The sequence below is a fragment of the Oryza sativa genome, chromosome 11 (genome assembly GCF_034140825.1).
Source record: "Oryza sativa Japonica Group chromosome 11, ASM3414082v1".
In the NCBI taxonomy this organism is placed as follows: domain Eukaryota; kingdom Viridiplantae; phylum Streptophyta; class Magnoliopsida; order Poales; family Poaceae; genus Oryza; species Oryza sativa.
In genome coordinates, this window is record NC_089045.1 from 23,203,719 (window position 1) to 23,229,719 (window position 26,001).

Below are 26,001 nucleotides of genomic sequence, written 5' to 3' on the forward strand. Positions count from 1 at the left end.
CTATTAATAAAACACCAAATAGAGTCTTAATGATGATTAAAAGAAAGGACGACGGGTAGGTTGTGAAGCAATTGGTTAAGGCGGTTGGTGGGACTTGTAGAAAGTAAAAAAAAAATAAACCCCAATAATAATCATATTTGATTTTTAAAGTCTCAATGACAATAAAAATTAGAGGCAGTGGGCGGGTCGTACAGGAGTATAATGGCAGAGCCTCTGATAGTTGGTGAGACTTCTAGAAAGTAAAAAATGAATTCCAATGATAGTTATGTTCGATTTTCACAGTCCCAATGACAATAATGAATAGGCGGTGGACGGGTCGTAGAGTAGTACAGTGGCAACGTTTGATGGGAATTCTCAAAATTATATAAAATGAAACCCAACGAGACAATAAACTCAATAAATTATAAGGTCCAATTTTTAAAGGTTCGGGCTTCTAAAAAGTAAGAAAATAAACCCCAATGATAATCATGTTTGATTTTAAAATCTCAATGACAATAAAGAAGGGAGCTAACAGGCGAGCTGTAGAGGAGTACAGTGACAAAGTTGCTGACGTTTTGGCGAAACTTCAAGAAAGTAAAAAAAAATGACCTAAACAATTATTATGTTCGATTTTTAAAATACCAATGACAATAAAGAGAAGAGGTAGTGGACAACCGTAGAGGAGTATAATGGCAGCGTTTGACGGGACTTCTAGAAATTATAAAAACTAAACCCAACAAGACAATGAACTCTAAAAACTATAAGATCCAATTTTTAAAGGTTCCAATGACATAAGGGGTAGCAATTGGTGTGACTTTTAAAAACTAGAAAATTAGAAATAGGAGGATGATAAGGTTTGGTCTTTCAAAATATTAACACAACGAGATAACCATTTAATAAATTTTAAGTAAAATAATATTAAAATATATATAATTTTGTATGGGTGCTAGCCGCGCAATTGCGCGGGCCACCTAGCTAGTTACATATGATTTGTGATTTGTTTAGAATATATCAGTAGTACATAACTTCCATCCGTGATGGCCTCTAACAAGCCTAGAATTAGCGGGCCGTCACAAGGAAGTTATCTCAATCGCCCGATTGAGATATGGTCACACAGACATGTTAGATAGGCATAAAACTCAGGCTCGTCACGGATAACACCTATAAGTGACGGTCTGTAGTTTAGGCCCGATTTAGATAACATTCCATATCTCAATCGGGCACGGGCCCGCCACGGATGACACCTATCCGTGATGGCCGGATGCCCGATTGAGATATTTGCTTAGTGACGGGGGCTCTACCCGAAAGAAACAAGGCTTTAAGCCCGTTAGAGATAACCGATCCCGTTTTAGTGTATACAGAAGTTCAACGCCGATTATAGTTGAACACTGCCAATCTATGGAGATCAATGGTCGGATGAGTCGTTTCACAAGATTTTGTCACACGTACGTTTAGCAGCCATAAAGTTTTGCCGGTAAAGGCTTGCCGTAACCTATACATCTATGCGAATGCGGATGAGGCGGCAAGGGGACAACCGATATCAGCGTCTTCCTCCTCACGTCGATCTCGACCGTCCAATTCTTGCCGTCCTCGTCGTCATCGCATGCGACGAACCAGACGACGTCGGGGTTCTCCGAGCTCACGAACGGGCACACCACGTACACGCGACGCGGGAGGCCGTCGCATGGCGCCAGCATCGCCCAGAGCTCCTCGCAGTCCAGCACGGCTTCCTTCACCCACGCCATCGGCTCGCCGCCGCCGTCGCCGTCGCCGGCGTTCCGCAGGGCAAGCCTCCAGATGGTCACCATGAACGCCGAGCTGGAGCGGTCGCACAGGCTGCGTATCACCGGCGCGCCGCAGCAGCAGCGGTTGTCGATGCTGACGAACCGCATTGTGTCGTCGCCGTCGGCGGCGACGATGTTGCGGAAATACTCCCATGGAATCAGCTCGTCGTGGTGGTGGTCGTCGTCGAAGTCGCTCTCCTTGGGTGGAACTGGCTTCACCGGCAGCGGCACGTACAGGAGCTTGGGGTTGTCGAGATCCGCCGCCGCCATGTCGCAGATGAGGAAGGTGGCGAGGTCGTAGTTGGCCCAGCACATGAAGCGGTCGCCGACGGGGACGGCCACGTTGGTCTCCTGCCACATCTCCATGCCATGGCGGCGTTCGCCGCCGCCGTCATGGTGGACGATGGGCACCGCCGTCTTGAGCTCCCACTCGCGGTGGCCGTGGCCGGGGCGGAGCACGAAGAGCTCGGCCGTTTCGAACGGCGGCTCGTGCGCGATCTGGAGCTGCGCCACTAGAGGCGGCGGCGCCTCCTCGCCGCCGTCGCCGCCGCGGAGGCGCAGGATGCCGGTGTCCTGCTGGTCGAACACCCGGCCCGTGGTGCGGAAGCTGTCCTTGAAACGGTGCTTGCTGACCCAGCAGCGCTCGTTCATGGGGATGTCGCAGACGGGGAGCAGCGTCAGCGACGGCGGCTTGCCGGCGGCGGCCATGTAGACGAAGTAGTCGTTCCAACTCATCCGGAAGAGGACAGAGTCGCCGTGAGCCGCGATGACGTAGCCATCATCCCCGCGATCGAAGCAGATGAAGGAGATCGCTGGCGGCGACGCGCGGGCGAGGGCGACGCGGAGGGGTTGGCCGCGGGAGGTGCGGGACTCCGCGGCGGTGTTGTCGTCGGCGACTACGTTCGCCGGCGTGGAGCCCCTGAGGCAGCCCCAACGTTCCAGCATCACCGAGGCCGGGTCAGCAGTCGCGGCCGCCGCCGTCGAACCAGCGGATTCCGTCGGCGGCGGGTGGGTCACGGTGGTTGCCATGTGGCGGCGGCGGCGACCTGGGAAGACGAGATCGATGGAGGAGGAGAAGCATCGGAACGGATGTTCTTCTCGGTTGAGCAACCTCAGGCCACCGAGAGGCCGCAGCAGCTTGTTCATTGGTGATGGTGGCGATCGGAGGATCGGAGCTCAGCAAGGTGCGTTTGCCCTAGCTAGGTTGATCACGACGATGGCGTACGCGCTAACAGGTGATGTCCGATCGATGGGATATACCATGTATATACATATACATATACATATATATATACATATACATATACATATATATACATATACATATACATATACATATATATACATATACATATATATATATATACATATATATATATATACATATATAAGCCTTGTTAATAGCAGTCTCTTAGCGAATATTCGTTGATATGAGAGAGAGAAAGATTAGAGATAAAATATTATATATTATTGCTATGGGTAGGGAAGAAAACGGTCGGAAACGATCGGAAAACAGCCTCAACCATTTCCATAATCATATTTTTCTCGGAAATGAAATCGAAAACGATAAACTCGGAAACGAAAACGATATCAGAAATATCGAAAAACCGGAAACGGAATAATACTGAAGGAAACATGTCGGTATAGATCGAAAACTGGTAACAAATACAGAAACATTAAACTATAGAAAACATATATTTAACTTTACATAAGTATGTTATATGTACAAATAAATTCAAGCTATACTATATAAATTAGAAATCAACTCCATTTTAGCCATGCAATCAAGTTAGGGATTTGATTAAATAGTCAATCAATCTCTAAACTGTAAGTCAAGTAGAGACATACCCTATAAATATCAACGGGACCATCTATATATTTGTCGACAAATTTTCTCCTAAAAATTTGACAGATGTAATTATAGTACAATCATAGTGTAATTACACTGTAACTTATATGTAATTACACTGTAACTTGCATGTAACTACGGTGTAACTTGTATAAGTTTCACGTAATTTTGAATTGTTAAATCTATTATAAGTTTTGTTTTGGTGAGGAAGAAAGAAAATCACAGCGCACACATATGTGTAAGGATTTGTTCCCACGACCTCTATTTTACCAAAATAACATATTACAGAGAGATTTTTGAAAGTTACATACAAGTTACACTATAGTTACAGTGTAATTACACTACGATTGTACTGTAATTACATCTATCAAATTTTTGGGAGAAAATTTGTCGACAAATATATAGCAAAATCGATATCAACATATTTAGAAATACGGTAATTACCATATTATAAGAAACGATAATTTCTATAAGAATACGGTAAATATGGAAATGATCGGTATAACAGCAAAACTATTTCCGTTTCCATTTCCATATTTTTTACCATTTACTTACAAAAATCTTCCAGAAAAAAATCTTATCTTAATAACCATCGTTATCTAAAAGTAACATGTTAGTTACGTTAGATATACTCGTCTTAAAAAAAACCACGGAAAAAAATCCGCCAGCATAAGCGATAGAGAAAAACAACGGAAAAAATGGAAATCCAGAAAAAAAAATCTACCGTGGTGGAAAAAAGCAACGGAATAACAATGGAAAAAAAAAAAAGAAACCCACCCTCGGGCTGCGTGCGTGCCGGTAAGCACACACGTCAACTAGGAAGCCCCTGAAACAATATACTCATCACTATCTTCTGTATACCAAACAAACAGAGGCAGGGTTGAGGTGTGGCGATTCAGAGTAAAATACAGGTATAAAACACAGAACATGCATGATCAGATATGCTGGATCAGGAAATAGCCACGATGACTTTAGTGATCGTGTGGTAGATACCACTGAAGAAGTCTGATCGGAAGAGCATTCCAATCTGAAGACTAGTGGCAATAAAACATTACAAGACATAACATCAGAATTCGAGGCTCGCACCTTCACACACTGGAAACAATCCGGAGAGATTCTGTTTGATGGCATTCAGTTCGTCGATGATATCTCCGGTTGGCGTTCTACTCAATGGCAAAACCTGAGAGCAAGACAACCCAAGTCTAAGCAGCGAAACAATGCATTCAGTGATTCTTCTACATGGAGAATTATTTGTACTGTTCAGCCAGTTCTCAGAATCCAAAATGAGCTTCGTGTCAACAACATCCGTCACTCTGCCATGTAGGCCCAGTTCAACGTACTGACGGAGGCCCAAATCGGGTCTGAATGTACTGTCAGTTGGCCGCTTCCCGGTTACTATTTCCAGCACTAGAATTCCATAGCTGTAAATATCTCCATGTGTTGATGCAATGTGCCCGACGCCATACTCTGTTTGAGTAGGAAATACGATTTCAAATTTCCAGTGTTAAATAAAAAAGAACTTGGATGTATAATTATGTAAAATTACGTGTTAAATATCACAAATAACAAGGATGGCTGGACAAATGGTAGATGTAAAGGTTGGATTAATTTTTATTATATAAAGAAACATAAATACCAATGAAATTTCATATTTAACTTTAAGAATCTAATTTACAAATACATATCTAAAGAAATTTGGTATGATTGTGCTATACAGTTACCCCAAGCAATCAGTTGCTATAATGGCTAATTACTTTTGTACGAATCCTGTTTGTGTTCATTGTGATTATAGTATATCACACAACATAGGATATTTCGTTTTTGTATCTATATTATTTTCACCACCTCCATGTGGGAATTAGAAGTAGTACCAAGTATTTTTCATGGTCAATGCAAGTTCTTGAAATAAAAAATTGTAATAACTAGTACATACAAAAAAAAAGTGTTTCTTAAATGTAGAATTGACAAATTTACTCAAATTTGATCCTTCTGATAATCATTTCATATTGCAGTGTAGAGCAGAAAACACCCATAATTTGATTTGAGTGTGTAGTAGCTCTAGAGTCCTATATAAAAAAAAATCTGTACCTCTATGAACTAGCTATATTTAGCATCTGAATAGATATGGCAAATAATCTTATTTTTGTGCAATTTAATTAGTTCAATTAATTACTTATATTCTCCATCAGTTTCACTAGAGGTAAAAACTATTTCATATAGCACTAGAGATCAGAAAATGCAAAATACTGGAAGGACTTGCTGACCTGGTGCTGCATAGCCAATTGTCCCTCTAAATCCCATCGAGCTTGTTGACTGTTGTATCAATGAGGTCCCATCAACAAGTATTCTTGCAAGCCCAAAATCTCCAACATGCGCTACCATATCAGAATCTAACAGCACATTGCTTGATTTAACATCACAGTGTACAACAGGTTCAGGGCCATGGCGGTGAAGATAGTCCAATGCACAGGCAACATCAAGTAGTATGGTCACTCTTCGATGCAGATTCAAGTGCCTCTGGTCTGCTGGATCATTTGTTTCAGGGTGTATCCAATCTTCCAGACTGCCGCTGGGCATGAAGTCATACACAATTGCTTTGAAATCGTTCCCTCTGTTATCAATGCTCGAGCAAATTGTAACTATCTTGACAAGATTTCGATGTCGCATATTTCGTAGTGCTTCACATTCGGCAGTGAAACTCTTGAGTGCCTTAGGATTTTCAAGCTTTAGTACCTTCACTGCAACATGATCTTGGATATTAAGCTTTCCTTTGTATACTGAGCCAAATGATCCAGAACCCAACAAATTAGTCGGCGCGAAACCATCTGTTGCTTTTACCAACTGCGAATAAGAGACCAATGGGTGGCCTTTCATGGAAGTTCTTGAAGGGGCTCCCTTTTTAGTTCTCTTGTGCCAGGTTATAAGCAAGTAGAGTGATGAGAGGATGGCCAGTGCTGCGACCAGAGAAACAGAAATAGGTAGAACTGGGAAATGTTTTCTATTCTCTAGTAATGGACAACATCGAGGCAGATGTAGATCAGGTATTCCACCACAGAGTTTGGCATTGCCTTGGATTGAGATCCCGGATGCATCTGCGAAAGCACCAATGGTTGGCACTTCCCCCATAAAGCTGTTGAAAGAAAGGTTCAAGGAATGAAGCATAGTAATATCTGCTAAGGATGTGGGTATCTGGCCTGACAAATTGTTGCTTGAGAGATCAAGAGTTTCGAGACCTTTCAGCTGACCCAAGGCTGATGGGATGCTACCAGATAACAAATTATTTTGCAGATAAAGATACCGTAAGAGCTGGCAATCACCAAGCGTGTTAGGGATTTTACCTGATAATCTATTCGATTCTGCATGAAATTCTACTAGATTTTTGAGATGCCCTATTTCTTGTGGTATTGATCCCTCCAAGTTATTTTTTGATACATTGATCATTATTGATAGTGTTTGAATATTGAATAATTCACTGGGTATTGGACCACTAAGGTTATTAGTTGAAAGGCCTAATGACAACAAGTTTGTGAGGTTTGAGAGTGTGTATGGTATCCAACCACTGAATTTGTTGGTGCCGAGCAGTAAGATATTAAGTTCAGTAAGATTTCCTATGGCCAATGGGATCGAACCGCTCAAGTTGTTTTCGTAGGCGACTAGAATGCCTAAGTTTCTAAGCCTGCCCAACGATGATGGAAGAGACCCTCTGAAATTGTTGTTGCAGAGATAGAGATGTTGTAAGCCAATAAGATTGCCAATATCCTTTGGAATGCTTCCTGTGATCTTATTCAAATCAAGTGCAAGAAAACTAAGCGAAGTGGAAAGATTGGAAAACGAATTAGGAAGAACTCCCCCCAGGTTATTTTCTCCCAAGTCCAATGTTTGTAATTTGGAGCAATTTGTTAGGTCAGAAATGAACCCCCAATCTTCTTGTTCTCTAGTTTGAAACAAATTTCTCCAGAGATACAGTGTTGTGAGATTTCTTAACCTTCCAAACCCCGAGGTGATAATTCCACTGAACAAGTTGCCATCAATCTGAAGCTGTGTCAGATGAGAAGCATTAGCAACTGAGGCAGGGATTTTGCCATAGAAACGGTTAGTGCCCATATCTATCACCTCGAGGAGGTGAAGGGTTTTGAATGCATTTGTAGGGATCATACCACCTAGCTTGTTTTCGCTGACACTAAACGCTCTTAGAGACGAAAGGTTCCAGATAGAATTGGGGATCATCCCACTTAGATTGTTCTGTCGCAAATTCATAGTCAATAGACTGCTGCTGAGCTGCCCTAGCGATGAAGGTATAGCTCCTGATAATCTGTTGCAGCTCAAATCAAAATACTGAAGGCTAGTGAGATTGCCCAAAGCAGATGGAATCTCTCCTGATAAACCATTGGTGTGAAGGTACAAATTCGAGAGATGTTTCAAGCTGGCACCAATCTCACGTGGGATCATACCTCGCAGTTGGTTGTGGCTGAGGTCTAGCGATGTCAACTTGGTGCATGCTCCAATGGCCGCGGGGATGCTCCCTTGGATGGAGTTACCGCTCAGCTCCAGCAGCTGAAGCCTGCTGAGACGGCTGAGCTCCGGTGGTATCTCGCCGGAGAGGTAGTTGTCGCTGAGGTCCAGCTCCCTGAGGAAGGACAGGTTGCCCAGCGACGGCGAGATGATCCCGGACAGGTTGGACGAGCGCAGCAGCAGCTTCACCACCCTGTGTGGGTGCCGGCGGCGGCGGCGGCCGCACACAACACCCACCCATGTGCAGTGCTGGCCGTGGCCGGACGTGTTCCAAGATGCCAGCGACAAGCCCCCCTGGTGTAGCAGGGATGACTTGAAAGAGAGCAGCGCGAGTTCGTCGCCGGCGACGCCGCCTGTACTGGTACGAGCAGCAGCAGCAGCAGCAGCATCGTCACTGCTCGCTGGGCCGATCAACAGCAGCAGCAGCAAAGAAGAGATCATGACCGACGTTGGTGATCTCGCCATGCATGCGGAGGAGGAGTGCGCTACAATGAGCTGAGCTGATCAATGCAGTGTTTGGATTCAAGCACTGGTCCTATAACAGTAAAGGGATCCCAAGTCCCAACAAATGGCTCCTGTCAAAAAAAATAAAAAGAAGTCCCAGCAAAAGGAAAAGAATGAAACATTACTGGCTACTCCAAGAAAAACGGATCAAGCTCTTCTGGTCAAAGTCTTCAATGAAAATAAAAGATACTCCAGTTGGTGTACCTTATCAAATTTTCAAAGTTTCAGTCATGCTGCGTTCTTTACCGCCTCTTCCTAACTTTCTAATTAAGGGAGTGTCTAGATCACACCCTAAAATTTTGCACCATGTCACATCGAACGTTTGAACACCTGTACGAAGTCTTAAATATAATCTAAAAATAACTAATTGCACAGATTATGACTAATTTGCGAGACGAATCTTTTAAACCTAATTGCTCCATGATTTGACAATGTGGTGTTACGGTAAACATTTGTTAATGATAGATTAATTAGGCTTAATAAATTTGTCTCGCGGTTTACTAACGGATTCTGTAATTATTTTTTTATTAGTGCCCGAACACCTAATACGACACTCTACGTTATCGAGATGACATGCCAAAACTTTACACCTATGGATGTAAACACCCCCTAATTTTATATGCATATGCGTGATGAAAAATACTCAGTGACACTACCTATAGCTATGTTTCTATCTCTCTATATGGAAGCGTGTGTTTGTTCCTCCTTGACAATGCCTATACTTAGTGTATATAATTTTTTTCTAAAAAAATCATATTGATTTATTTTTTAAGTTTATTTTATCTAATGCTTAATTAATTATGCGAAAAAGATCGCTTTGTTTTATGTGTGGAGAGGTGAACATCTTAACCTTCACCTCCGAACGAGATTCTTCTGAGCAGTTGGATATGGTCCCAAACCATATTCTTATGATTATCTCTATAGAAGCACTTTTGTTTGGCATGGATTTAGCGTCTCGCAGACGCAAGATTAAACATGAACAAGCTAGTACAACCTGTGTACCTTTTTAATTGATGTTCTTGACTAGAGGTGTACCTTTTTAATTGATGTTCTTGACTAGAGGCGCGCCCTTCCTTTGAGGTGTGACTTTCACCATTAAGTTTTTGACAAATTTCGTTACATAGGCTGTGTTTAGTTTCACGTTAAAATTGGAAGTTTTAAAAAATTGAAACGATGTGACGGAAAAGTTGAAAGTTCGTGTATGTAGGAAAGTTTGATGTAATGGAAAAGTTGGAATCTAATCAGGGCCATAACACACAAATTTTGTTTTCGGCTGTGTTTAGTTCATACCAAAATTGGAAGTTTGCTTGAAATTGAAACGATGTGACGGAAAAGTTGAAAGTTTGTGTGTGTAGGAGAAAGTTTTGATGCGATTGAAAAGTTGTAAGTTTGAAGAAAAACTTTAGAACTAAACACGGCGTTCGTAATTTATTGGTAACATCATGAAAATGTGTGAGGACTCAAAGACATTGTAAAAACTGGCAAATTGCTAGAAGACACTCTCATCTTAATTGGGAGAGAATTTCTTTAAAAAGATAAGAGAATGGCCAAAAGCATCTAGCTTAAGGATGTCGTGAATATGAAATATTATGTATGATGATGATGTACTTGGGGGTAATAACAGACTTAGAGTTAAATAATTTAGAAAGCTTAATTCCAAGGACTACAGCCCCAGATGGCATATATTTAGATAGTGTTGGGAGGTAATCTTCCGCGCATGTAAAACGGAGCTACTCATCGGCGCATGATTAATTAAGTATTAGCTATTTTTTAAAAAAAATTAATATGATTTTTTTAAAGTATTTTTTTAATATTTGTTTGTAAAAAACATACGGTTTAGTATTTTGGGAAGCATCGTGCGAAACGAGAGATGTGAGTTGGGAAAGAAGAGGAAATAACACAGCCTTAGAATCTGCGAGAGAATAGGGCATGGGCCCTGTGGGCAGAAAGAGTGCACCGGCAACGCATTTATCGTGTCTGCACCAATTAATCTTGGGAGTAGCTACATTTATAGCGTTATTTTTTTTACCAAAAATAATTAGCATGTATTTATATTATAAGTTTCTAAATTACATATGTAATTTAGTATATTTATAACGTAAATCCCCAACTATAAGTAGGATGTAAGTATAATATTGTATTAGGATGTAAATATTTTTTATATAATTTATATGTAAATATAATATACACCATAGTTTTGTTTCCTTGGTTTCTATTAAAAAAATATTTTTAATCAACTTGAATCACTGATTGGACAGTGTGAACGAGTAATATTCATTGTGTCAGAGCGCGGGCATAGGCATTGTTCAATAGCTTGGTTACACTTTACTCTCTCCGTTTTTAAATATTAGAAATTTTAATTGGATATAATATATATTAGTATAACGATTCTAAGATGTATCACATCCAACTAAAATATTTTATATTTAAAGATAGAAGAAGTAATTATTTATTGGCTAACAGTAGTTTCGTATTCTGGCGCTGTCCTGAAAGAATCTGGGACGGAATCGAGTGGCCCAAAAACCGACTGCTACCTGTCCAAAAATATGTCGACATAATTCTAGCAAATTTGCTTGTGAAATCTCCCTTTGGTAGAAGTTACCATCACTCATGTAATATGTTTCTAATCTCCACTTAATAAAGTTTATGAGTTCTAAAAGAAAACAATTTCATACACCCTCAGAAATCAGAACACCTCACACAAGACAAGACGACTGTCTTTTGCCTCAAATTTAGCATTCTGAGCTGCCAAAGTTACTAGGCTTTCGTAATAAATAATTTTCTTCAGGCAATCAAAACTTTATGTCTAAGGCTGTGTTTAATTAGATTTGAACTTTTTTCTTCAACTTCTAATTTTTCTATAACATCAAATGTTTAAATACATATATGAAGTATTAAATGTGAACGACAAAAACAATTGCACAGTTTGCATATAAATCGCGAGACGAATTTTTAAGCCTAATTACGCTATAATTTGACAATGTGTTCCTACAGTAAATATTTGCTAATGACAGATTAGTTAGGCTTAATAGATTCGTCTTGCAGTTCACCTGTGGAATCTATAATTTGTTTTGTTATTAATCTATATTTAATACTTCAAATGTGTGTTCGTATACTTCAAATAATTTTGGTACACGAACTAAACACAACCTAATAGGCTTTCTCGTGAAAGTACCCAGAATTCTCTAAAGGACCGGAGTCTTTTCATTGAGCAGTGACCAAGACCAATAGCAACTAATTCTGGGTCAATGCTCACACTTAGGGTGTGTTTAGTTCGTGAAAAGAAAATTTTTATGTCACATCAGATGTTTGATTGGATGTTGGAAGAGGTTTTTGAACACGATTAAAAAAACTAATTTCATAACTCGTCTGGAAACCGCGAGACAAATTTTTGAGCCTAATTAAGCTGTCATTAACACATTGTGGATTACTGTAGCACTTATGGCTAATCATGGACTAATTAGGCTCAAAAGAGTCGTCTCGCGATTTTCATACAAACTGTGTAATTAATTTTTGTTTTTATCTATATTTAATGATCCAATGCATATGTCGAAAGATTTAATACGATGTTTTTGAGAAAAAATTTAGGAACTAAACCAGACCTTAATGCCATCTTTCATGTACCGAACATCACAAAAACTATGGATCAAGTGCTTACATTCGATGCCATATTGTACTTGTTCTTTTCATATGCTGAAGAATTTTCTAGGAAGACTTTGGGTCATGTGCTCACACCTGGCGCTATATCTTGCATTTACGGATTGATGTGCAGGTTCAATTTTCCATTTTACTCCCAGCAAGCTAACGTACCGACATTCATACGTGTTTGTGTCTGGACTAAGGCAAAGTTATTTTTTAAGTAAATCGAAATGATTTTCTGTTGACACGTTTATCAAACTGCTAAACGGTTTATTTATAAAAAAAATATGTATAGAAGCTTTTCTTAAAAAAATCAAATAAGTCTATTTTTTAAAAAATTTATAATAGTTATTAATATTATCTATCTATCTATCCTATACATTAGGCATTTCCTACGAGCTCTCACGTTAATCAGAAAAATCTAGCCATTAATTATTAATTATTTAGATTGTATTATCACAACCGAAGATAATAAAATATAACCTCATGGGCTACCTATAAAACCCATCTGACCACGGTACATTTAAAACCCATCTGACTGTTATGTGTGCTTTATCATGTAACAAACGAATCATATCTATGTATCATCTAACAAAAAAATCACCATAGATGAGAAAAAAAATCACCATAGATGAGAACGAGCCTACCTTCATTACGAGAGAACAGATGCGAACTCAAGCGAACGGCGAACGGCGGCGCATGAGATTATTTTCACCACCGACGAGCTACCTGCTGCTGTGAACGACTCACCGTTCATCCTGATTTGAAGCGAAAAGAAGATACCTGCAAACAGTAGTTGTGCGTACTTATACATACAGCATCGATTGATTTGCTTGGCATTCCTAACACTGCTTTTTGAATCCTCCTATGGCATGCAACCATCCTGCGGCCTAATTGACTGAAAAAAGGCACACAATGACGGGCTACTGTTGTTGTCGCTCCTGTAGAACCGAGCTGTTACTTCATTGGTTGTATTGCTTATTCCGCCGTTTCCAATACTTTTCTCATTAAGATTTAAATATATGGAGAAATTATCGGATGACTTTGTATTACACAGAGTTTTTAAAATTTTGACCTTATTTTTCTTCCTGCACAACATGTTCTTATGCGAAAGAAGACCGGGGTGAATTGCAATAATCATGGTACCCAACCATCTACATGCGTGCACAAATGAATGAATATTTTAATAGCGTAATGCAATATCGATGCACCTGAATGTACTCTCAACACATATAAAGACCAACACCAAAATCCCTAGCTCTCTAAAATTCTTTTAAACGTGCATCTATATCTGCGTAATATATAGTGGTGTCAAGATTCAAATCATGGTGGCTAGTCCATGCTAATATTATATTTATTTATTTATTTATTTATTATGTTGCTTTTGCTAATATATTTTTTTCTGAGTCAACGAGTTAGTATAGGATGGGATACAGGCTAGATCTGCTGGAAGAGGTAACTCGAAGATCATAACTGAATACCTTTTTAGTTAACCTCGAGGCAATGCACTATTTCTAATTGTAGTGTACCTCCAATAATTCTCCATATTTAAGTATATTCATGCTAAATTTCTTTTGAAAATTACCGAACTACGCTTCCATATCATTACAACCTTACAAAAGCATTGCAAACCGATCCAGCTCGATCTTCTGTGTGGACTTAAATATGTTTTAAGTAGTATAAGCAATATGTTCATACGGCCGTAAGTGAATCATTTCTTAATTCATATGTGACTAATATATATTTAGCATGTTACTTCGCATCAAGTCGATGAATCATAAAAGGTGAAGAAAATAACACATATAAGCACAATATACTTCTATTTCATATGACATAAATATTTTTTATATTATATATACTCCATTAGTTTAGGTCGATGTTACTATGTATCAATAGTAGATCTGGTCAAGAATTTATTTTAAATTAAACATACCGTATAGGCAATCCTTTAGTTCTTTTATTTTGTTTTTTTTAGTTTAGTCTGGAAGGAAGATTCTAAAGTTACAACTTGCAACTTATTACTTCCTAATTTTTGAATATCAAACTAAAAACTATCAAATTGAGAGTAAAATAGAAGAACAAACATGAAGTGATTAATTTCAGAAATATTAAATCATGTAAAATTTTATAATTGTTACTCCAATAACAGTACAAATCGATACTTACTAATTATGAATTTTAGAATTACAAAATAATGAAAATCCATAAATGAGAATCCAAACCAATTACAATTCAATAGTTATTAAATATGATTTTAGCATTATTAAATCATGAAAAAGCTAACATTAAGACCCCCAAAGCCTTTTCTCTGAGAAAAACATCAAGACCCCAAACGGAGTACAACCGATATTTTTTAATCATGAATCGTGAATCATTTTAGACTTCAAAAAATATACAATTATATACTAACTAATTATGCATATCAAATTATTATGTCATGAAAAGTTATAATGGAGGGGAAATATCCTGTGTACACAAGCTTTTTTTTTTTTACACATCGTGCACACTAACAAATTTTATCGAAAAATCTAAAAAAAGCGTAATTAATCATGCGCCAGTGATCCATCACTTTTATGAGCTGCGAACAGCCGCATAGATATCTGTGATAATCCAGGATATGCCCAATCACTAGTTATCTGTTGCGGCCAATCTTTTGGTGGCTAGATGTTCATGTTCAAAGGAAGAGGTATCTTACATCTAGCCAAATTCTAACTACTCTGCATTAGTGTGCAGCACATGTGGATTCATTTGCGCATCTTATTATACCAAGTGGGACAGCAGAGACTGAAAACAGGCACAGCCAACCAATTGCCTCTTGTCCTTTGAAATGAGTATTTTTGGGCCCTGATTGGAATTTTAGCTTCTAAAATCCTAATGATTAGATCAATAATAGAAGCAATATTGAATGGGAGGAGGAAGAGGAGGGACTTACATGTTGGTCCCACAGCTCAGTCTCAGTGACACGTTGGTCCCACATTCACCCGACTCGACTGTATCAATGTTTCGCTGTTGTGTTTAGTTCACACTGAAGTTTGTAAGTTTGGTTGAAATTGGTACGATGTGACAGAAAAGTTGTGTGTGTATGAAAGGTTTGATGTGATGAAAAGTTAGAAGTTTAGAAAAAAAAAAACTTTGGAACTAAACAGGACCATACTACTGCATAGCCTGTACAAATCAATGCTAGCAACTAAACACGATAATAAAATTGCCTCATCCATTTTTATTTTACCTGTTACTTTGACCACTTTTCAAGGTTTTACAATACTACCTCCGTCCCAAAATAAGTGTAGCTGTGGATAGTCGTGACCAACGTTTGACCGTCCGTCTTATTTGAAAAATTTGTGAAAAAATTAAAAATATTTAGTCACACATAAAGTACTGTTCATATTTTATCATCTAATAACAATAAAAATACTAATCATAAAAAAATTTCAAATAAGACGAAAGGTCAAATGTTAAACGTAAATAGTGCAAAACTGTACTTATTTTAGAACGGAGGGAGTACTAATCAATACATTCTTTCCAAGGTGGTGATTTCCCTTTTTGTCCTTTGTAGGCCAAAAAGTGATATTTAAAATACTAGTCAATACATGCTTTTCAAGGATGATATTTAGTTGACATATGTATTTAGAAGGTTTAGATCATACATCCCACTCAACTAGGGTCTTTTTCATCATTTTACCTTAAACAAGTTGATTGCATTGGTATGTGTACATGTTCAAAAGTGACAAATAAATAAAAATGGAGGTAGTACAACTAATATGTTTATTGTTAGAGACACATGATATACTCGTTATAACGATCACAAAGTACAAAGTTGCATACTACAAGTGAAAAAACATAATCTTGGATACGTTTATAGACATAATTACAACAGCATAACAATCAGTTTTTGCTCTCAGATGTCCAAATTACAAGTGAGACATACTTCAGTGCCATGCATAATCCAACAAGGGAAGGGTAGGAAATGAACACTCCAGGGATGAGCTCCAAAATCTGACAAGGGGTTCAAGGATGTTATCTATTCCCTACAAGAGGGTTTGTTTTATGGCATTCAATTCCTTAATAATATCTCCAGTTGACATTCTATTCGACGGTATTTCCTGAGAGCAATACAATCCAAGCCTAAGCAATGAAACCAGGCAATCAATCATGACTTTGTATTCATCCGTGGTACGAAGTTCATTCTCAAGGTGCAAAGATAGCTGAGTGTCGACAACATCCATCATTTTACCATGTAGACCCAGCTCAACATACTCACGGAGGCTCAATCCTTGTATGAATTTCTTATCTGTGGGCCTCTTCCCAGTTACCGTTTCTAGCACAAGAATACCATAGCTGTAAATATCTCCTTGAGTCGATACCGTATTTCCAGCACCATACTCTGTTCAATCAAAAGTTTGCCAAAAAGTTAAGATTTTTGTAATCCAAAATTTAACATAGATTTATAATATTATTGGCAAGAACCATAAGTTGCTTCCCTAAAAACAAATTTTCTTTTGCATCTTCCTTAAAAGTTTGTTTAGCTGCACACGTCATTAATAAAAGCACTAGAGTACTAGACAACATTAAGGAAGCAAATGAGAGAACAGTAAACAATATTTTTAAAAAAAAAAAAATGTTACAGTAAACACATCAGGCTAACCTGGGGGAGCATAACCGATTGTCCCTCTAAGTCCCATCGAGCTTGTAGACTGTTGGAGCAATGAGTTGCCTTCAAAAAGAATCTTAGCAAGTCCAAAGTCTCCAACATGTGCTACCATCTCAGCATCTAAAAGCACATTGCTCGGTTTGAGATCACAATGTACAACAGGTGTTGGTCCATGGCAATGTAGATAATCCAGCGCATTAGCCACATCAAGTAGTATGCCAACTCTCTGAAGAAGATTTAAGTACTTTGGGTTGTTTGTGGCAGGATGCAACCAGCCTTCTAAATTACCACTAGGCATGAAGTCAAACACAATTGCTTTGAAGTCATTGCCGCTGTTATCAATGCTTGAGCAAGCTGTAATTATCTTGACAAGATTCCGGTGTCGTAGATTTCGCAGTGCTTCACATTCAGCTGTGAAACTCTTGAGCGCTCCAGGAGTTTGGAGTTTTAGCACTTTGACAGCAATAATATCTTTACTTTGACCAGATTGTTTATCTAATTCTCCTTTATACACAGAACCAAATGATCCTGATCCCAACAAATTGGTCGCTGAGAAACTGTCTGTTGCCCTTGCCAGCTGAGAGTAAGAGATCAAAGGATGGCCTTCCATGCATGTGGTTGATGGTATCTTTGATTTTATTTTCTTGTACCGAGCCAGAAGCTTGTAGAATAATAAAAGCAGGAGTAATGTTGCCACAAGAGACACAACAATAGGAATTACCAGAAATTTCTGCCTTCTGTGCGGTGCTTGTGATGTACATCTAGGCAAATGTAGATCAGGCACGCCACCACAAAGTTTGCCATTCCCTTGAATTGAAATTGCAGAAGCATTCAAAAAGACACCAAGTGTAGGTACTTCTCCAACAAAATCATTGAATGAAAGGTTGAGATAACCGAGCATGGTAAGGTTTGATAGGAATGTGGGTATTTGACCAGACAAATTGTTACTCGAAAGATCAAGAGTTTGTAGGCCTTTCAATTGACTCAGGAGTGATGGAAGACTACCAGTTAACATGTTATTTTGGAGATAGATATTCTGGAGAAGTTGGCATTCACCAAGGGTAGTAGGGATTTCACCTGATAATTTATTTGATCTGGCATCTAAGTTTACAAGATTTTTCAGATTCCCGATTTGTTGTGGTATTGATCCCTCCAAGTTGTTATTCGACAGGTTCAAACCTTCAGAGAGACTGACAATGCTGACTACCTCTGTTGGGATTTGACCAGTAAAGTTATTGCTGTCTAGGCTTAGTCCTAATAAGTTTGTAAGGTTTCTAAAAATGCTTGGTATGCTACCGCTAAAAGCATTTGATCTGAGTTGTAAAATATATAGTTCTGTTAGGTTTCCTAATGTCAATGGAATTGGCCCACCAATTTTGTTGTTCCCTATGGAGAGAAGATGCAGATTTTGAAGCCTACCAATGGAGGAGGGAAGATGCCCTGTGAAATTGTTGTTATCGAGATTAAATGCTTGCAGATTGATGAGGTTATCAATATCTTCAGGTATGCTTCCCGAAATTTTGTTTGTGTCAAGGAAAAGATTTGTCAGAGAGGACAAATTGGAAAGTGAATCAGGAAGAACTCCTCCAAAGCTGCAACTAGCCAAGTACAACACGCTAAACTGGGAACAATTTGTTAATGCGGTTATGAATTTCCAATCGTTGGGGCTTCTAGCTTCAAGAAATGTTTCTGAAAGCTGTAGAATTTTGAGATTTCTTAAGCCTCCAATCTCTGGAGGAACGATACCGCTTAAGAAGTTAGCACCAAGCTGAACCAACCACAGATGGGAAGCATTGGCAATCGACGTAGGGATACTACCATGAAACTTGTTGTGGTCCATTCCTATAAGCTGGAGACTGGGAAAATTACTGAATGCATTTGGAGGAATGGTTCCACTTAACGAATTTTGCTGGACAGTGAACGCCATTAGTGCTGACATGTTGTTCCAAATAGAACTGGGTATCAGCCCAGTTAAATTGTTAGAGCTTAATGTGAGCCTAGATAAACCAGACATCTTGCCTAAGGATGAAGGGATGCACCAGATAGCCTGTTGTAATCGAGACCAAGAATCCAGAGGTTGGTGAGATTGCCCAAAGCGGGTGGTATCTCACCAGAGAATCTATTGACTCTAAGATTCAGCTCTTCGAGCAAAGGCAAATCGGCCAATGACCGAGGGATCTCACCAGAGAAACCATTTTTCTCGACGTTCAAAAGCACAAGATTTTTCAGACTGGCTCCTATCTCGGTAGGGAACTCGCCTTGAAATTGGTTATCGCTTAGGTGGAGCAAGGAGAGATTGGTACATCCTACCAGAGCAACAGGAATGTTACCTTGGAGAGAATTTGTGCTCAGGTTAAGCAGCCGCAGCCTGCTGAGGCGACCAAGCTCTGGAGGTATCGACCCAACTAGGCGGTTTCATGAAGATCAAGAATCTTGAGAAAGGACAGGTTGCCCAAGAATGGTGAGAGGAGCCCAGAGAGTCTAGAAGATCCCAATCTCAGTGAGATAACCCTCTCAGGGTGCCGACGGCTGCAAACGACTCCTGGCCAGCTGCAGTAGTGGATTGACTTGTTCCATGATGCCAACGAGCCATCGGATGCGAACATCGACTTGAAGGAGAGGAGAGCGAGCTCGTCGGCAGTGGCATTGCTGCTGCTCCCTGGAGACACCAGAGCATCAGAACAGAAGAGAAACAATGAGAAGAAAAACAATATGATTGTTCTTGCCATGACCATGAGGAAGTGACTATAAGCACAGGCCTATGTTCTCTAAATGACTTACATTTTTCATATCGTTGCATATGTGTATATTTATGTCTGAAACTCTGACAAATTAGGAAGCTGTCGCTTTGTCAGTCATTGGTTTTATTTTTCTAGACAACAAGTCACTGGTTGTCTCGCACCAGTCTTTGGTCAATGTTCTTTTCATGAAGATGCATCCAAGAACTACACTCTTAACATTCATGGGAAACCTTCCAAGATAAATTGTCAAGTGGGAAGGCGATACAGACACTGAAAAGCAGCCAATAATTCGGCGCTGCATCACTTCAGCAGTACTCTTTTGAATGATAGGATTCATCCTTTCGCTTTCCAACTGCACAAGCACAGATCTGCAAGTTGCATATATCATATGCCGATCAACAAGGAAAATTTCGACAGCAACTAGCTGCGCTCTTCACCAATTTCACACGACTGTCCCCAAATTATTTCATATCCAATCAATCAACTAATCAAGAACACCTCATTATACCCAGTATTCATTACTCAATATGACTCCCCCTTTATCCTCAAGTTCTTAGCAGCCCAAACTTTATCTGGGTTGCAAAAGTTGCAAAAACATTTTTTTAAAATAAAAAGGTTCTTTTTCAGGAAAATTTTGAGCCAATTTTTTTTCTCCCCCCTTTGCTTTTGGTCTACGCCCATGGTATCAAGAAAAGCGGGAGTTTTTTCATTGCAGCAGTGACCAAATAGTCTACAGTAAAGTTGCGGAAAGCGAAGCGAAGAAGACTAACCCTCGATGCCATCTGATCTTCCTCCGGTGGTTTGCCCGTCGCCAAGAACCACGAAACCCGTCGGCTCTTTGCCGCCTGCTCGCTCAAGCCGGGCTCCAGGGCATCGCCTGCATTCCTATCGCCGGAGAGGGCCTCCACCTCCGCCGCCTCCTACGGGTCCGCCGCATCGGCGTCCGAGAGGAAGTATTCGGATTGGTTTTTCGGACTAGCCGGAGGGGGAATACGGTGGACGGACCGAGGAAGAAGGAACTTAGGCCCTATTAAGTTCCCAAAATAAAAAATTTCATGATACACGTGCATACATTATTTAAACATAGGAAAAACAATTACACACGTAACATCTAAACTAGTATGGTGGCCCGCGTAAATTGCGCGGCTAGTATCATTATATTTTCTCTCATGTAATAGCATATATGTTTTCTCAATGTATTATTCAAATATATTAAAATGGCAATATAATTTTAAATTTTGTACTAACTTTACGAAACTAATATGTAATATTTATATTGTATTATATATACGTGCTAGTTATTAATTATTTTTAATATCAAATTTTAGTTATTTGTAAATTATATTCCTATATTTACTCTAGACTCGTCTTTCAATATTTCCTTTTTTTAATTTCAAATTTCCGTTATATGTAAATTGTATTTCTATATAGACTCTAGGCTCTTCTTCCATTTGTAAATTATATTTTTATACGGACTCTAAACTCTACTTTAATTTTATTATGTTTATTCTAAATTTTAGGTTAATTTTAAATTTTTATATAGACTCTATACTCTACTTCTAATATTTCTTATTTTTTAATTCCGAATTTTTAATTTTTCTTAATTGTATTTCTATATGGACTCTATACTTTACTTCTAATATTCCTTATTTTTAATTGTATTTTTCTAATCATCTGGCCTCACAACAAAAACAGGAAGTTCTTTACTAGATCAATGTATAGGATCTTGTCTTTTGGGAGGGTCAGGGATACTGATATGTGGGAAATCTGGAAGTGCAATCTGCCTCTTAAAATCAAACATTTTCTTTACCTAGTATGTAGAGGGAGACTGCCTTGTGCTGATCAGCTTGTTAAAAGAAAGTGGAGGGGTACTAAGTTCTGTAAACTGTGTCTTAATACTGAAACAACTAATCATATTTTTGTGTGGTTGTCCCTTGGCTGTTTTTGTTTGGTGTGTAATTAGAGAGGCCCTGCACCTCTCCTCTCATCCAGCCAATTTCTGGGACTGTTTGAGGCTTTGGGTGAACAAAAAAGATTCGAGGCTTTGGGTTTTCTTTGTGGGCTGTGTTTGTTGGTCCTTGTGGATTATTAGGAATGGTTGGGTTTTTGAGAACGTTTTATTGTCCTCACCTCCACAGGCAGTTTATAAAACTTTATCTTTTGTATAGAAATGGTCTATTCTGCTAGGAGAAGAGGAACGAGCCACGCTGAGAAGCTGGTGTGAGAAGATCTTGGAAAAGCTGAATCATCTGAGACCTCGTGCTTTACCTGTGTCCCTGAGTCTGTAGTGTAAGGAAGTGTGGGGGTTCTGGTTGTATTTTGTTGGATGGATGCTATAGGCTCCTTAAGTGTTTGCTCTTGTAAGCTGGCGGTCCCAGCAAACTTTATCTTTTACAGTTTTCCCTTTATGTAAAAACTCAGTTATGTTTGGGCTTTCTTCAAAAGCCGGGTCATAATGATCTGGTATCAAAAAAAATACTCTACTTCTAATATTCCTTATTTTTAATTCCAAATTTCTATTATTTTCTAATTGTATTTCTATATGGACTCTACACTCTACTTCTAATATTCCTTATTTTTAATTCCAAATTTCTATTATTTCCTAATTGTATTTCTATTTGGACTCTACACTCTACATGTAATATTCCTTATTTTTAATTCCGAATTTCAGTTATTTCCTAATTGTATTTCTATATGGACTCTATACTCTACCTCTAATATTCCTTATTTTTAATTCCGAATTTCAGTTATTTCCTAATTGTATTTCTATATGGACTCTAGTCTCCTCTTCTAATATTTCTTATTTTTAATTTCTAAATTTCAACTATTTCTAAATTGTATTTCTATATGTACTCTAGTCTCCTCTTCTAATATTTCTTATTTTTTTAATTCCGAATTTCAGCTATTTCTAAATTGTATTTCTATATGGACTCTGCTTTTTCTTTTTCTCCGATTAATGTGAGAATTTCTAGGCCGTGAGAGCGAACGTGGAGGCTCCTTTTTCTATTCCTTTAATAATATAATAGATTGCAAGACGAATCTGTTAAACCTAATTACGCCATGATTTGACAATGTGGTACTACAGTAAACATTTGTTAATGATGGATTAATTAGGCTTAATAAATTCGTCTCGCAGTTTCCTAGCGGAATCTGTAATTTATTTTGTTATTAGACTATGTTTAACATTTTAAATGTGTGTCCGTATATCTGATGTGACAATCAAACCCAAAATTTTTTTCCCAACTAACGAGGCCTTAGTACACGTTAAATTTCGATGCCTGCAATACGACATCCATTAAAAATGAGATATAACTGCTGATAGTTTCAAAATTTTAACCCATCAAAGATGACTATGCTACGTATATTCCCCAACATTGTAGTGAAATACATGCGCCTTTACCTCTACCTCTACTTTCACCTCAGACACGAGAAAACAACATTAGCACAAGAGGTGGACGGTGGCAACCTCCTCCATCCCCCTTAACCGTGGTATCTTATAGCCCTTGCGCGGTGGCTAGACACCTTCAAATTTGTACGTGCCAGCCTAGTGCGATGATGAAACAATGTGCCAGCAAGGCGCAGTGACCAGTGAGAGAGGCAAGACGAGGAGCAAATGGTAGCGACTTCCCCAAAGTAGACGACCTTCTCCAACTTTTGCCGCTGTCATGTCCTTGATCCCTGGTGTGGTGGCAGAGGTGGGAGGCTAGGACGATAGGAAGGGCACCGAAATTGTCACGCCCCGAACTAGTCCCGACCGGAACTAGCCCGTGACGCTCCAAATTAACCTGTTAATCGATACCAGTCCCAGGAAACAGTGCTGGTATCACAGGGAGACAGAATATCACAGCAACAGAGGTCTCTTTATTATAGAGTAGATGTACAGTCATGTTGGGCTGCGGACAGATCCCGAGCTCACAACTGCAATACAAAAGGGAAACGGAAGCCAGGATTTGGACCAAACATCACAGGCGCGACTTGGGAACTAGGCCGAAACCCTAAAACTCTTCATAGCCGGCTTGCTCCTGGAAGAACTCCTCATCAGCAGGATCCGCTTCATCTTCTTCAGCAACTGGGGGCAATTATTTATATAGAGCAAGAGTGAGTACGGGGAGTACTCAGCAAGCCATGGGAAATAAGTGTTTAATGCGGGCTTCAAGGAAAGGCTGATGTTTTTGCAATTAATTTTATTTGAACTATTTTCTGAAACGACTAAGTGAGTGCTTCTCAAACGACACGGATGAGACAGTGCATCTCGTCCGGTCGGAGTATGTGCAATGTATCAGTCTTTAGAATTTAAACAAGGTTGGCACCCGGCCAACAGCTTTTTCAACGGCCACCCGGGCCAACAACTTTTCAAACGGCCACCCGGGCCCAGCTGATCCCATCAGCTGCAGATTTTTCAAACGCCGAACCCCTTTTCACACAGCAATTTCACAAGCAGTAGTCAAACCAAACTACGCTAGGAATCACCTCACATCCGCCCATGACCGTGGACACGGCTGTTCGAACAGTTTGTTAACCTCTGCAGAGGGGGTACACTTTACCCACACGACATTACTAACCCGGGTCACCTAGCCCGTGGGGATCAGCCACGTCGGGAGACCTCCAAGCTTTCATGACAAGGCATTTCTAAAGCCGACACAGGTTTACCATATGCCGACGAGAGGGGTCCCAGACCAACAACAGGTTAGGTCCCAGACCATACTGTGCCAGGAAGCCCAGGGGTCCTCCCCGACACCACCCCGGTGAATCCACATGTCTCTCGGCATCAAGGTTCCCCTGATAAGCTAGTTACTCAGCCAGGGGTGTCCCATTCCACCCATGTGGTCGTACTTGTCTTATGTTTGGATGAAATTCCAAGGAATCGGTCCTTAAGTGCGAGAGCGGGAAACCGTACACCCGGTACATTTCCCGGTCCGCGGTTTTTGGAAATTCATTTAGTTCGCAAGCACCGACCCAGGTGTCGGGTTTTCCAAGTCTTTTTAAAACTCCAGTTTTACCCAAGTTGTTACTCAGATTTTAAGTTTGAAGGCGGCCGTCGATATTGGCACAGGGTGCACGAATATCGAGGCGCAACTAGATGGTTACAAGGGGACATGGTATAGAAATTATCAATGGAAGGATCAATGCAACAAGTTAGGTAGGCCTGCCAATCTGTCTTGCAGACGGAACAACAGATTAAGTGCGATCCTATCAATGCATAATATTTTTCAAGCAACATAATTAGATTTCAAATATAGGCTCAAGATGTTCAAAGGTGGCTTGCCTTGCTCGAGATCTGGAGCTTGATCCTCGAAATCCTCGCACTGTGGGTCTTCGGGCTCCGAAACTATACGCGAAACGGGACAACTCAACAAAGGGCGAAAATAAAGCCCTATTAATGACCTCTAAGCGTGCCATTAAATAGATCTCGAGATTTGAGAAATTTTGGAAGTTGAACGGAGTCAAACGGATTTACGGTTGGGATGATATTGAATTTCTAAGATTATTGGATTTTTGGTCTAAAGGAAAAGGATTTAATTAAATCCCCCTTTTTTTTGGAAAAGAAAAGAAAAGAAAAAGGAAGAGGGAGGGAATATAGACTTTTCCTCGGGCGGCTAAGGCGCGGCCCAAGGGAATTGGAGCGGCTCGGCCGAGCTTAACGGGCCGGCCGGCCTAAGAAGGCGGCCCAGAGCGGCCCAAGACGCGCGCGCGCGGAGGGAGGAGAGAGAGAGCCGGTGGACCAGGCTCACCACGCGCGGTCCCGGGTGGGACCCGCTTGTCAGCGGCTCGGCTCACCATGCGGAGGGAGTACGTGGCTCATGCGCGCGGGCGGGGGAGGGACGCGGCGCACGCGCGCGGTTCGCGGTGGACGCGGGTGCGGCGGGCCCACGCGCAGCCTCACGGCTCGCGGTGGAACGCGCGCACGGGGAGGGACTGACCGGGGTCGGCTCGGCCCGGTCTAGGCTGAGCTGGCACCGACGTGGCGCCTACGTGGCTGCCACGCGGGCCGGCGGGAGGTAGACGACGACCCGGCCGCGAATGGACGGCGGGCGGCGGCGGCGAGCGGCGGAGCGAACCACGGCGATACGGGCAAAAGCGAGCACACCGGGCGGTTGCTCGAGACGAGGGGAGACGAGCCAACGGCTCGGATTCGCCAGAGGGAGTTCGACGGCGGCGAATCACGGCGGCGACAACCGGCGGGGAGGGAAGAGGGAAACGCCGACGAGGTCACGAGGGACCGATTCCCGGCGGTGAGAGCATCTACGCGGCTTCGGGAACTCGATGCCAGCGTCGGATTGGACGGAGCTACGCCGAGCGAGGCTGGCGACGTGCGGGTGCTACAGAGCTCGAGCAGCGACG

General features: G+C 40.6%; 2 protein-coding genes and 1 pseudogene across 2 annotated transcripts; all 3 read right to left on the reverse strand.

The window, feature by feature from the left end:
- Positions 1-4,554: 4,554 nt before the first annotated feature.
- Positions 4,555-8,604, reverse strand: LOC107276510 (receptor kinase-like protein Xa21). The gene is made up of 2 exons (XM_015760811.2): positions 5,877-8,604; positions 4,555-5,079 (listed from the first exon to the last, which is right to left on the reverse strand). Exons 1-2 carry the CDS (start codon positions 8,587-8,589, stop codon positions 4,679-4,681), a joined length of 3,114 nt encoding a protein of 1,037 aa, XP_015616297.1. The 5' UTR covers positions 8,590-8,604; the 3' UTR covers positions 4,555-4,678.
- Positions 8,605-16,015: 7,411 nt separating this feature from the next.
- LOC136354051 (receptor kinase-like protein Xa21) lies at positions 16,016-20,660 on the reverse strand. The gene is made up of 4 exons (XM_066305639.1): positions 20,430-20,660; positions 19,700-20,027; positions 16,913-19,577; positions 16,016-16,651 (listed from the first exon to the last, which is right to left on the reverse strand). The coding sequence occupies exons 3-4, from the start codon at positions 18,930-18,932 to the stop codon at positions 16,296-16,298; spliced, it is 2,376 nt and encodes a 791-aa protein (XP_066161736.1). The 5' UTR covers positions 18,933-19,577; positions 19,700-20,027; positions 20,430-20,660; the 3' UTR covers positions 16,016-16,295.
- On the reverse strand, positions 18,938-19,693 carry LOC107279528 (receptor kinase-like protein Xa21; annotated as a pseudogene).
- Positions 20,661-26,001: the final 5,341 nt, after the last annotated feature.

What these genes read in the sequence shown, in the direction of transcription:
- LOC107276510 (XM_015760811.2), bottom strand. Translation starts at nt 8,589, where the DNA reads ATGGCGAGATCACCAACGTCGGTCATGATCTCTTCTTTGCTGCTGCTG. An exon ending in AATTGGCTATGCAGCACCAG is followed by an intron (nt 5,080 to 5,876) that starts GTCAGCAAGTCC and finishes CTACTCAAACAG; the next exon opens with AGTATGGCGTCGGGCACATT.
- LOC136354051 (XM_066305639.1), bottom strand. Translation starts at nt 18,932, where the DNA reads ATGTCTGGTTTATCTAGGCTCACATTAAGCTCTAACAATTTAACTGGG. An exon ending in AATCGGTTATGCTCCCCCAG is followed by an intron (nt 16,652 to 16,912) that starts GTTAGCCTGATG and finishes TTGATTGAACAG; the next exon opens with AGTATGGTGCTGGAAATACG.